Source organism: Leptonychotes weddellii, chromosome 6, assembly GCF_054177405.1.
Source record: "Leptonychotes weddellii isolate Sample4059 chromosome 6, ASM5417740v2, whole genome shotgun sequence".
Taxonomy (NCBI): Eukaryota; Metazoa; Chordata; class Mammalia; order Carnivora; family Phocidae; genus Leptonychotes; species Leptonychotes weddellii.
This window is the reverse complement of record NC_138374.1, coordinates 135,386,790-135,400,219: the sequence shown is the minus strand read 5'-3', so window position 1 is coordinate 135,400,219 and position 13,430 is coordinate 135,386,790. Positions and strand designations below refer to the sequence as shown.

Below are 13,430 nucleotides of genomic sequence, written 5' to 3'. Positions count from 1 at the left end.
TATTTTACTATAACTAGTTGCTATTTTACTATAGTGATTCATCTTATTTTTTTCTTGAAATCTTTAATTGTAATTGTGGATTTCATCTATTTCTTTCAATTCTATCAGTTTTTGTTTCATGTATTTTGAAACTATGTTATTGTGTGCGTATATATTTAGGTTTGTTGTGTCTTCTTAATGAATTAAAATTTTAACATTATGATATATATTCCTCTTTATCCCTGGTCATACCCTGAAGGCTACTTGGTGCAACTTTAATACAGCCACAACAGCTGTCTTTGATTCATGTTTGCACAATATATGTTTCTCCATCTTTTTGCTTGTACTCTGTTTCTTTATGTTTAAAGCAGATTTCTTATAGAAAGCATATAGTTAGGCTTTGCTTTTATGTTATGCAATCGGGTAATCTCTCCCTTTTAATGGGATTGTTTAGACCATTTACATTTAAAGCAATTATCAATATGGTTAAGCTTAAATCTAGCATCTTGCTATTCATTTTTCTTTGTCTATCAGTGTCCACTTTCTTTGGATTATGTATTTATTATGATTCCATTTTATCTCCATATTTGTTAGCTATAGTTCTGTGGGGTACGTGTGTGTGGGAGATGTGTGCATATGTGTTTATTCTAGAGTAGTAATTCTCTGATTATCGTTTTGTGGGTTTCATATTGATGCTAAGACATTATTTGCCTTTTTTATATTCATTCTTTTGTAAGTGCACAATGAAATTTTCTGCATGATGTTTGATAATGCCTTTGCTCTAGTGGTTAATAGAATATATACTTAGATATTCTTTTGTTTTAAAATTTTGTTTTGATTTCTGATATGGTGATTATTACTAGATATCACCATATGAGCACAAGCTCTTAAGGGTCCCCAATAATTTTTAAAATTATAAGGGGATTCTTAACTATAGAGAACAAACTAAGGGTTGATGGAGAGAAGTGGGTGGGGGATGGGCTAGATGGGTGATGTGTATTAAGGAGGGCACTTGTGATGAGCACTGTTATATGTAAGTGATGAACCACTAAATTCTACACGTGAAACCAATTTTACCATGTGTGTTAACTAACTGGAATTTAAATAAAAACTTGAAATGAGTAAAAAAAATTATAAGGGGATTCTGGAAGCAAAAATTTAAGAGCCACTGTTCTAGGATTTAAGTATACATCTTTAATGCATCACATTCTGACTTTATAAAATCATACTATTTCATGTGTAGAATAAGATCCTTAAGCAGTATGTTTCCATTTCTCCTATTTTCTCCTTTGTGTATTGATGTCACACATTTTAATTTTACATATGTTATAAACCCCACTGTGCATTGCTACTAATTTTGCCCTACCAGTCAATTAGCTTTGAGATTAAGAATGGAGAAAAAAACCCTTTTATATTTATTCACATATAGTCACATATTTCTCTTCTTTGTCCCTTTGACTACATTGATATTTTTACCTCATAATTTTTCTTCTACATGGAGAGTTTTCCCTAATAGCTCTTGTAGTGCAGGTCTGCTAACCATAAATCCTCTAAGTTTTGTTGGTCTAAAGACTTCATTTTTGAAACACATTTTTAGTAGACGTAAATTTTTGATTGATAGTTTCTCTCTTTCTGGACATTAAAAACGCTGCTACATTGTCTCTTGACTTGTGGGGTTTCTGATGTGAAGTCTGCTCTCACTCCTATCTCTGCTCCTCCATGTGTAATGTATCTCTTTCCTCTGTTACTCTTTTAAGCTTTTTATCACTGGTTTTCAGAAATTTTATTACAATATAACTTGGTGCAGTTTTCTTTGTGTGTTGAGCTTGGCAATCACTGAACCTCTTGGAACCTCCAGGGAACACTCTTAAGCTGGAACTGATTTAGTGATGGGTTCAATACTGAGGTGTAATTCTTCTGGTCCACTTTGGTGGGAGCTGATGTTAACTACCCACAGCCCTATGTGAGTCTTAGGGATTTGGGCCTCCAGCTTTTCCATCCCCTTGTCCTCACCTCGAGGAGTCTCCTGACATGTGCGTGCAAGTCTCAAACATGCAAGGGCACCCCCCACACATCTCCGAGGCTCTGTGTGTGGTGCGCTTCCTCGGCCCCCTGCTCCTCGAGCTCGGGTGTTCCTACCTGCCCTGGCTCACTCTGCCTGCTCAGCTCAGTGTGACAGCCGGTTCTGTGTGACATCACCCCCAGCCCTATAGCCCAGAGACTGCCCTGCACATGGGGGCACATCTCATTTCTTTCCCTTCTCTGAGGAGTCACAATCCTCTGCCTGTGGTCTGAATGTTGTCATATGTTGCAGTCTGTCCTGTTTTCTAGGACCTGTGAGAACAGGTCCTGTGGTGATAAATCCCTTCTGGGCGGAATTGGCGATCAGCTGGATTTTCTGTTTACTCTAGAGAATACATGTTTTTGGAATCCTGGGCAGGACCCGCACCTAGGTATTCTGTTTCCAAGTCAGTTTACCACAGACTATACCACCCCCTTCACCCCCACACATACACACTCATCCTCCGTGAGCACCTACCGATGTTCCATCTCATGACATTCTAACTCCCAGGAATTTAGGTAAATTGCTACACTGGCAACATAAAGCAGCAGCCTCATACCTCCCTTTCTCTCTCCCAGGTCACCAGAGGATTAAAAGATAGTGACGTTAATGAGGGTAATACTCACCCTTTCTATAACTCCTCCATAGGGCACTTTGCTGCAGAAGATGTGGCCTCTAGAGTCAAGAGTTTGAATGACAATATGGAGTCTCTCCAGGCTCGGGCTGCCAGACGGCAGAATGATCTTGAAGCCAATGTCCAGTTCCAGCAGTATCTGGCTGACCTGCATGAAGCAGAAGCATGGATTCAAGAGAAGGAACCTATTGTAGACAGCACTAACTATGGGGCTGATGAAGAAGCAGCTGGGGTAAGGTGGGCTTGGGGGTAAACATTGTCTAGTACTCACCAAATGGTATCAAATTAGACTGTGGGACAGCTATAGGCTCTGTGAGATTATTTGGGTGTTTCCAGAGTGATAACCTTTGGCCTTTCCTTGGTTGGGATAACCTCGGAGTTGACACAAATCCTAAAAGACACACTACATTTTCCTGATCCCACAGAGATTCATAGATTCCTTAAAGATTATCTAAACCCAAAAAAGCATGACCAGAGATGAATGCCTGTCTTGGTCCCATCCTAAATTTCCCAGAATAACCTTGGGATTTCACAGACCAACCATGGTTCTAAGATGTATACAGTTTAATTACTTTATTGACATAAAATTAGGCAGACATGTTGGAACAAGAACCTCAAAGGTCATAGTTACCCTCTATGTCCACTTCTTGTTTTGTTCATTGTCTCGTGATAAGCTGGCATAGTATTTAACAAACCTTCAGCACTAAAAATAATTGCAGTGGGCATCTAAAGTTATGCTAGTGTTTAATACCACAAAATACATCATTAACAACATCCTCTAATAGCTGTGGTGTGTGTCGATAAAACTCTTGTGCAATTGTGACTTCATTTTAATTAAAGCAAATGTATTGAATATATTGAAATTGTTGATCATTTAACTCCTATTTTCCTGATACTTGCAAATTTAGAGTTAAACAACAACAACAACAACAAACCCTCTTTATTATAGATGGAAATTGTCTCTTACCCGGAATAAGGACAATTGATATAATCCAAAATAATAGCTGAATGACCCCCAGGAATGCTTAGTGCTCTTCCTGTATTCAATTCTAATGATCCTTCATCAACAAATCCAGGCTCTTCTGAAGAAGCATGAGGCCTTCCTGGTGGACCTGAGTGCGTTTGGGAACAGCATGCAAGCCCTGCGGGACCAGGCAGCGGCTTGCCAGGTGAGAAGGCGTAGAGATGCCAGGAGCCACACTCCTCGCCAGATGAAATGGGATTCTCTTTACTACTGGCTTTTACTTCTAATAACCCAGGAAACAATTGCAAAGGAAATACTAAGTTCTACGGGCCTTATAAGCAGGAATGGTAGCTTCTTTTTAGCATTTACCAAGATTTAGTTTACAGGCGGTTCTTGGTGAGTGCGATCACGTGCTCATTGATATGCTCTCGCTTTCCATCTTCCTTCCTTTTATATTTCCATTTCTATTTCTTTTTTTTTTTTTTTAAAGATTTTATTTATTTGACAGAGACACAGTGAGAGAAGGAACACAAGCAGGGGGAGTGGGAGAGCGAGAAGCAGGCTTCCCGCGGAGCCGGGAGCCCGACGTGGGGCTCGATCCCAGGACCCTGTGATAATGACCTGAGCCGAAGGCAGATGCTTAACGACTGAGCCACCCAGGCGCCCCCATTCCCATTTCTTTCTAGACCCCTCTATATACACCGCTCCTTCTTATAGTCCTTCCTGATTCCTTGTCTTCCTTCTTGGTCTTTTTTTATATACTTATTAAATGTCGACCTTACGCAACCTTGAATAAAAAATAATCCTGACTGCAGGAAAATTCCAGTCTACTAGAGATCAGAAAGTTCAACAAATAGGTGCATATGATAGATATATGGACAGGAGAAAGGGTCTCAGGGGAAGGAGTGTTCCCCTCACCTGAAATAAGAATGTTGGAAAGTAGGAAGATTCTCACAGCTAAGGTGAACCACTTTATCTGAGTTATTTTTTTTTAAGGTGGTTTACTGTGTAGACAAGGAGAAGGGCTTTTCTAGTCAATAACCTATGAGAGCAAAGGCACCAAAGCACAGAATAATCAGGTGTATTTGGGAAATGGGTAATGCAAATGCTGGAGAAGGTGAGGATGGCCGGGAGCCTGAGCCCACGCTGAGAGCTTGTCCTGAATTGGGGCAAAGCTGGGACCCCCTAAATGACGTGGGTGCCCCCTTGCGGTAGCAGAGGGAAAAAGAGAGACACCTGGTACAGCCTTTCTAAGGAGAAGCTCTTTCACACCTGGGAGTAGACAGCAGACGTGGGCGGGACGTGGCAGGTCACCATGTGTGTGTGGAGCCTGTGGGCCGTGCCTTCCTCAGCCTGCACGGTGGAGCCTAAACAAGAACAGATGGTGTTTGCATTGTGCGTGTTGAGGAAACAGATACTCAAAGGATATAACATCAGAAGGGTCTGTAACGGGAGGCACACACCTTCCAATCTGATCCGAAACAGGGGTGGGCCACCACTTACAAAGTCGTGTTGTATTCTGTTCATTCTCTCAGAAGTATGATATTTGCAGAAAGCATAAATCAGAGAAGGCTACACCTTGGAGAGCAGGTTGCTTGTTAAAGAGAGAGTCAAGATCTTTGATCTCAGTTTACAGTGTCAGTTTTTACAATTCTGTGGCCTTTCCTGTGCTCTAGGTCACCCATCTCTAAAAAAAAAAAAAAGCCCACATTTCGTTGACGTAATAATTTAAGGGTGAAGGGGTTGGAAGGGTTGTCAGTGGAGGCCTGGGAAATACAAAAGGTGAAGAGAGATAGTGGGTCTTTCACTTTCTCGAACAGTCTTCTGAAATGTTGGTGCGTATAATCCTCTATTACCTGCTTTACAAACTGGTGGCTTAGCGCACTCACTATGTTTCTGACCAACTACACCCTCCCTTGCTCATTCTGTGCTCCTGTTTACCGGCCTGCATGTGCCCTCGAGGGTCAGGGTGGAGCGGTGTGTCTGAGAATGGCATACTGCAATCTCCCCCTTGCCAGCAGCCGTGTGGGAGGGTCCAGCCCGAGGCTCTCCCCACTCTGGGGTTGAATAGAGACGTGTTTCCAGCAGGTGACTGACATGATCTGCTTCCTGCTCTTGTTCAGCAACAACAGGCTGTGCCAGTGGAGGGAGCTGCTCGAGAACAGAGGGTTGTGGCTTTATATGACTTCCAGGCCCGCAGCAATCGAGAAGTCACCATGAAGAAAGATGATGTCTTAACTCTGCTCAGTTCCATCAACAAGGTGACTTTCCCTTCTAACCTTCTTCCCATCAGTAAGACAGCTCCTCCACGGTCAACTCTCTCAGCCCTGCCAGATATCCACATTTTGGCCAAACGACATTTTTCTATCACTGTCTCTCTTAAATAACCATAATTTATTGAGTAGTATCTTTCCTCCAGGTATTGTGTAAGATCCTGTATATATCTTTGGGGTTATAATACCAATGACAGTTAACAAAATGAAGACTCAAAGAGCCTAAGTAAGTTGCCCAAAGACATAGAAACTATGAATGACAGTTTCGTGATACTAAATTTTCCCTTTCTCTTCATCTCTGTTTGTCCCTGTTCCGTGCCAATGGTCCCAGTGCTGGAACAGCAATGGCTGGGGAGAGGAGGAACCTGAAAAAAGAGAAGTCTTTTGTCAACTTGGTTTTCTTTAATGTGTGAGAAACAGGTCTGTGAAAGAGCCTGTGAGAATAGGGACAAGATATTGGCTCTTTTCACAAGAGCTCAAATGATGTTTTTACATTCTAATAATTTCCAAAAATTATTGGGAAGAAAAGAAGAGAGTTTGGGATATTGTTGCCCTGAGGCAAGTGAATTTTAGAGAGGCAGGATGGATGGTCCATGATCAAATAGGCTATGTGCCAGTCCCACTTTGCTCAGGCTTCTCCTTGTTATCATGTCGTGCTCCGAGGATATTGACTCCAAAGTGTTAGTTCAGTAACACCCCCAAATTGCTCTGTGGGGCCCAGGGTGATACTTAAACACAAAGCATCCACATAAGTGAGTTTCAGGGCCATGCACAATTTTTAGGAACTCTGGGAAAGCGATGGGGAGTACATGCCCATGTCCCCATAGCCTGAGCCTGCGCCTACAGACTTAAGTTAGTTCTGAGAGTTGAAGCCTCTCTTATTTGTGTTTTTTCAAGAACTAAGGAAGGAGTGGGGATCTCTTTCTCTCTTTTCAGGACTGGTGGAAGGTGGAATCTGGCGACCACCAAGGTTTTGTGCCTGCTGTCTATGTCAGGAAACTGGCTCAGGATGAGCTTCCTACTCCCACGCAGCGGCAGCAAGGAGAACCAAGCAACATTGCCCAGCGCCAGGAACAGATTGAGAACCAGTACGTTTTAGAGGCAGGAGAACTGGACAGTACTTGGCTAAACATTTCTTACTGGCAAAGACACTTCTCATGACTCTGCAGGTGTTCAATTAGAGATGCCATTGTAAATTCTCAGATTTTAAGAGCTAAAAGTAAACTTCGAGTCCTTGAAACACTTCAGTTTTTCTATGAAAATGATTAAGTCAGTTGCCTGAGGTCAGGCACTTCATAGAGCCACTCCTTCCGGTTCCCTGCCCAGTGTTCTGAGGGTTATCAAACATCTGACTTCCACGTGAACTTTGTTTTCTCTACCAGGCTGTTTCTCACCCAGCTGTTGGCAGGCATGTGAACATCTCATGTCTATAGAAGAGGGGAGGGGTGATGCCAGTCACTATTGGAATATTGATATTTGTATTATTTTTAATGGAATCCTGTGTGTTTGTCTCTCTGCTCTCAGTGCTGTTTTCCTCCCAGTTTTGTTTCCTCCCCTCCTCTGTTCTTTTGATTTTCCCTCTCTCTCCTTCTGGCCCCTTTCACTCTCCCTGCTTCCACTCTTCAGTGTTTCCTCCGTGTTTCACGACACCATTCCCATTCTCTGTTTCTGCATGCAGGTACCACTCCCTCCTTGATAGGGCAGAAGAGCGGAGGCGTCGTCTACTGCAACGCTACAATGAGTTTTTGCTGGCCTATGAGGCTGGCGACATGCTAGAGTGGATCCAAGAGAAGAAGGCAGAGAATACCGGGGTGGAACTAGATGATGTCTGGGAGCTGCAGAAAAAGTTTGATGAGTTCCAAACGGTGAGAATGAGCAAGTTTCTCCTCCAGATGGCTTTCAGATGGTGACCCTGTTTCTGTTTATCTCAGACCTCTTCCTAAGTGGTTCCTCAACTTCACATTTGCTAAATATCCTTCCCAGAGCTGCTGAGAGTCCCACGTTTCAGATCTCCCTCTGGGTATGAGAGATGGGAGGAAAATACAGAGGAATTAGTGGCCTTGGTTCTTCAGCCTGTGGTCCCTGCCACTCCCAGACCCTCCTGGGAGTGCTGGTCTCCCTGAGTTCTTCAGCACTAGCTCCACACTGTGCTGCATTCTGGGATCCCAGGTTGAGGTGGGAGGCTGTGGGACTCTTCAGAAGCTCTACCTATGGGGCAGAAGCTGGGGTGGAAGGTGGGAAGAAAAACTTGACTTTACAGCTAGTTTCTAAGATTCTATCCACCTAAAACCATCCATCCTCAGTTCTCACAGATTCATTCCATATGTTAGCTAGAAGTGAATATAAACCTCTCCCTTCCTTTCTTTTTCTTATGATGTCTTCCACATAGAATTCAAGGCAACACATAGATAGATGATACATGGGATAGATGATGATAGATAGATGATAGATAGATAGGATAGATAGATAGATGATAGATAAATGGATAGGGAGATGATAGATGATTGTTAGATGGATAGATGGATGGATGGATAGATAGATGATAGATACATAGATGATGGATGGATAGGTAGATGATGGATGGATAGATAATGGATAGATAGATGATAGATAAATAGATAAATAGGGATTGTATATACACATATGGAATATATAAGGAAAGAGGAGAGTGAAAGGAAGGGAAGCAAGGACAAAATTATAAAAGAACACCAAGAATGACACTCCCACGAGGAAGCTCATTTAGAGGCCTTTGTACAATGTAATGGATGATATCATCCCCATAGGCATTGCGATGAGCTCCTCAGAGCTATTTCTTACAATACACCTTAACACAAGCAGATTGCAACTTAGTCCGTGAAATTCTATAGAAGGCAGAGGAGTTTGTATTGGTAGGTAAGCGGCTCAGGTAATCTGGGAGAGATTTTTAATAAATCTCAGAAATTGGATGTGCTCCACACTCCAGAAAAATGGCAGCTCTCTTGCCAAGTTCTCGATAGCCAGTGGGGTCAGGGGGTTTAAAGCTACTCTTCTTAGTGGCAGATTGGAGGGCAGCTTCTTGTGCATTGCAAGTAAGGTTAGCGATATTAATATTTAGTCAAAGTGGAACAGAGATGAGCAGGCAGGTATGAAGATTCCTGAGAAGGGAATTTATACTGCTTTGGACAAATTTTCCCACCCAGGATTTGAAGGCCAATGAGCCTCGGCTGAGGGATATCAACAAGGTGGCAGATGATCTTCTATTTGAAAAGCTTCTAACACCAGAAGGAGCTCAAGTACGGCAGGTAAGTAAACTCCTTCCATGTTTCCTCACTGCCAGACCGAGCTCTGGGGGTCTTACCTTTCCCTTAAATACACTCAACGTCATATTCCACAGATCAGCTAGGACAGGCAGAAGGTATAAAGCTGGCTTCAGGAAAGGTCAAAGATGATAGTTCAAGCAGTCCAGCCACGTATATATTTAAACTGATCTGAAATCTATAAATTGCAACACATGCCTCCCTCCTACCCCCAACTTCACTTACAGACACAGAAAATTCATGCTCAGATACATGAATATGAAGAAAATGTAGGTAAAAAGCTATGACAGTGGAAAGGGGCTAGTCTGGAAAGCTCACTGGAAGAGACAGGCTCTGATAAAATCTGAGAAAAGAAGGAGAAAATCATAGGTCAGTACAGACAGGAAGTTGGGCATTCTAGACCTGATTGACCTGATTTAGATTGGAACCCATGGTTCCATAAAAGATCGAATGAACATGAGTTCAGCTCTCTGGGTTGTCCTAAACCAGGGAAGATGAGTTCTCTGCCTCTTTTCTGGTGGTTAACGTGGGGTAGGAGGGAGAAGGGATGTGCATAGGAATAATTCACTTACTCTCTGCAGAAAGTAGAGCTCTAAGCGGCAGTTTGGTTTGGTCAATTCAGGATGCAGAAATATAATAGCTGCTAACTACCAAGGCAACATGTCCCACTCATCTTCTGGAGATTGGGATGTAGTCTCTGAAGCAGCCAACATCAGTTGCCCCTCTAGGGCTGGGGGTTCCATCCTGGAACATCATTTGGGGAAGGAAATTTATCCCTTTCTCAACTGCATGAATGAAGGCCAAGCACAAGTTCTCCAGAGAGGGAAGAAACCTATGTAGTTTCCAAAAGACATCCCTTGACAACCATGATTCAAACCTCATCGGGTGTTTGGACAACACTGAACTACCTGAGTTAGTTTTCTAGCTAACACCTACTGTGTCTGCCTCTTTTAGGAGTTGAATACTCGCTGGGACTCCTTGCAGAGTCTTGCGGAGGAGCAGCGCCAGCTCCTTGGCAGCGCCCATGCTGTCCAGGTGTTTCAAAGGTGAGAAGGTAGTGCTGCTCTAGATCGCACTCAAAACCCCAGTCTGATTGCTGCAGGAGAGGCCCAGCTATTAGTAGAACACGCCTGAGACAGAGATTAGAGGGGGTCAGGTGATTCTGTAGCAGATTCCTTACTCAGCACACGGGGTCCTCCCAGACAACCAGCTCAAATTTTCTAGTGCCTGGGCTTGGATCCTGGCACATAATTAGCAGTTTTCATGATAGGTAATGAAGTCGGAGTAGAGACAAGAGGTTTACATAATTACATTTCTGAACTAGCCATAGATAGCATCGAGCCACAGATACCACATCGTCTCTAACTGTTGATTCAACCATTTATTACAACTGATTCCAAATCTGTGTCTATGCACATAGCTAAGAAGGAAGCAAACAAGCCAAATGGTAACCAAACACCTTCGCCGGGTATAATTGCATTTTTGAGTATTCGGAGAAGGGAAACAGACGTGCAGAGGGCGGCTCTGCAGTCAGGCCCCCTGGTGGTCTAACCTTGAGAAAATAGCCTCCTTAAGGCTCTGTTCTGGCCTATGGAAAGTGGGAATGTAACAGTAGCTATGCTTCAAGTAGTTGTTGGGAGGATGAAGCCAGCCTACGTTCTAGCACATCAGGAATGGGGGCGGGGGTGAGTAGAAAGGACTTCCCTGGAGCCAGCTGGGCTGCCTGTGGAATACACTGTCGATCTAAGTCCTTTACTGTCGTGAGCCAGAGAAGCAGATGAGATGAAGGAGCAGATTGAGAAGAAGCACCAGGCCCTCTGTGCTGCCGATCCCGGCTCAGACCTGTTCAGCGTTCAGGCCCTTCAGCGGCAGCATGAGATCTTTGAGAGAGACCTCGTGCCTCTGGGAGAAAAGGTGAGACATTCGCTCCCACGCTGTTCCAACACGTCCCTCTTCGCATTGACGTGTTTCCATGGCCTCTTCTTTGCTTCTATTCCCAGTCCCTTACTCTCACATTTCTCCTTCTCTTACTCCATACTTGCTCTTGCACCTGTCCCTAAGACAAGGGCACCAAAAGGACAAGGCCAGGACCTCTAATATGGAGGGAAAACATCCTGAAATGACCTCTTCTGTCCAAGTACCTCTTCAGTGGCTTCCAAGTGCCTAGACCGTGCAGAAGGCCTGCAGTCTCAGACCGGGAGGGACTGGCCACCCCCAGGATGGCCCAGGCCAGGCGTGTTACTGTTTCCTTCATAAGGAACTGACAATGCTTAATCTTCCTCGGCCTACAAGTAAGCACTGGAACTTGCCAGATGCACTCTGGGATAAATCAGAGGCATCATGCAGCTTGGCCTTATCATGCAGAGTGAAAAGAGCACAGAAGATGTCTATATTGAAAAGATCTTCACATTAAAACTCAGGACCCTTGGGCTCATAATTGATGCTGCCACTAATCAGCAGAGTCACTTAACCATCTGCCCGACACCCTCTTATCTTTTAAAGAAGTATGGTAATGTCAAGTTTGACTACTTCAAGGTGTTATCATGGGTACCAAAAGGGTTGGCATTATTTTATTAAGTAGCAAGATGTTCTCATACCTCCCTGACGTCTATTTGAGGAGTGCGAATTGCAGGGCTCAGAAGTGGTATTTTGCTAAGATTCAGGTATGGCTCTACTTGGCTGATTCTCAGAGCTCTTGCACCTCCCCAGGTGACCATGCTGGGGGAGACAGCAGAGCGGCTCAGTGAGTCCCACCCAGATGCCGCTGATGACCTGAGGAGGCAGGGGACGGAGCTGAAGGAGGCATGGGACAACCTGCTGAAGTCTTCGGAGGATCGCAAGGAGAACTTAAATGAGGCCCAGAAATTCTACACGTTCCTTATGCAAGCCAGGTAAAGCTCCAAAGGCAGGCTCCGCCAGGTGGGGTGGGCAATTTCCACGTCTGGCCCCTGCATAGACCTTCTAGGAGCAGCCTGAATATAGGTGCTCTTCACTGCTGGTTTGGAGGGTACGTCCACATCCAGATCGTACCTCTAGCGAGGCTCAAAAAGCTCAGGCTTGGTGGTTCAAGCCATAGAATACCCAAGTTTGAACGAATGTGACACTGTCTAGGCCAATCAAGTCAGCCTAGAGCATGCACCATACATGGGGTGCTAGGTCAGGAGTTGTAGAATATGGACTCTTCTTTGTACTGGAAAGAGACGAGCACAGATAACCATGGTCGAACACAATACAGCCCCAATATGCATCCTAACAAATGCATGGAACTAGCACACACAGGTCCAAGGGTAAGAAAGGTGTGGGGTGTTCAGGAAGTGGGGGCAGCAAGAGCATGTGTTTGCATGTCAGAGGGCTCAAGACAAGGATCGGGGCATGAGCTTAGACACGGAGAGATAAAATCCTGGAGAACTTCCGCTGCCTTGCCAGAAGGTCTACACATTATCACAGTGGAGCAAGCAGACACTTCGTCTGTGAAACAATTGCCATGTTCTGCCCCATCACCTCCATGTGCTGGGAGGAGCATTTGGAATTGAGGATCCAGGAAGTAGTGCCTCACAATGTAATACTTTTGGGGAAAAAAAAAAAAAGAAAAGGACTTTTGGTAAATAATTGCAGTTGCTCTTGGCAGCCCCTTCCCCACTTCGGCGTCTCTGGAAAGCTATAGTTTTTCATACAATATAAATAAATAGCATCCACAGCCATCCCCCAAATCATATCTGCTCATAGCTCTCTGTACGTACAGATTCTGCTCTGACTTCAGATTCCAAGTCAAATGCTCCCTCCTTCCCTTTATGAAATACTTTATGAATAAGTAATACTCCCCCCTCCCGAACAACTCTGACACAGGCTTTTACCGCTTTATGACCCTTTTACGACCCTCTTTAATACCCATCACCAGGCTAACCCATCCCCCCACCACCCTCCCCTCTAGAACCCTCAGTTTGTTTCTCAGAGTCCATAGTCTCTCATGATTCATCCCCCCTCCGATTTCCACCCTCTTTATTTTTCCCTTCCTGTTATCTTCTTCTTCTTCTTTTTTTTTTGCATATGATGTATTATTGTTTCATACAGATCTGAGATTCAACAGTCTTGCACAATTCACAGCACTTACCAGAGCACATACCCTCACCAGTGTCTATCACCCAGCCACCCCATCCCTCCCACCCACCCCACCACTCCAGCAACCCTCAGTTTGTTTCCTGAGATTAAGAATTCCTCATAT

General features: G+C 44.1%; 1 protein-coding gene across 1 annotated transcript in view; it reads left to right on the top strand.

The window, feature by feature from the left end:
• The window catches only part of LOC102739819 (spectrin alpha chain, erythrocytic 1-like), a 36,659-nt gene extending 24,556 nt beyond the window's left edge, over nucleotides 1-12,103 (top strand). The window contains exons 19-27 of the mRNA XM_081823158.1: nucleotides 2,690-2,907; nucleotides 3,752-3,844; nucleotides 5,763-5,900; nucleotides 6,849-7,000; nucleotides 7,591-7,777; nucleotides 9,092-9,193; nucleotides 10,163-10,254; nucleotides 10,978-11,122; nucleotides 11,918-12,103. Coding sequence (XP_081679284.1) covers nucleotides 2,690-2,907; nucleotides 3,752-3,844; nucleotides 5,763-5,900; nucleotides 6,849-7,000; nucleotides 7,591-7,777; nucleotides 9,092-9,193; nucleotides 10,163-10,254; nucleotides 10,978-11,122; nucleotides 11,918-12,103 — 1,313 coding nt within the window. The remainder of the gene's footprint in view (nucleotides 1-2,689; nucleotides 2,908-3,751; nucleotides 3,845-5,762; nucleotides 5,901-6,848; nucleotides 7,001-7,590; nucleotides 7,778-9,091; nucleotides 9,194-10,162; nucleotides 10,255-10,977; nucleotides 11,123-11,917) is intronic.
• Nucleotides 12,104-13,430: the final 1,327 nt, after the last annotated feature.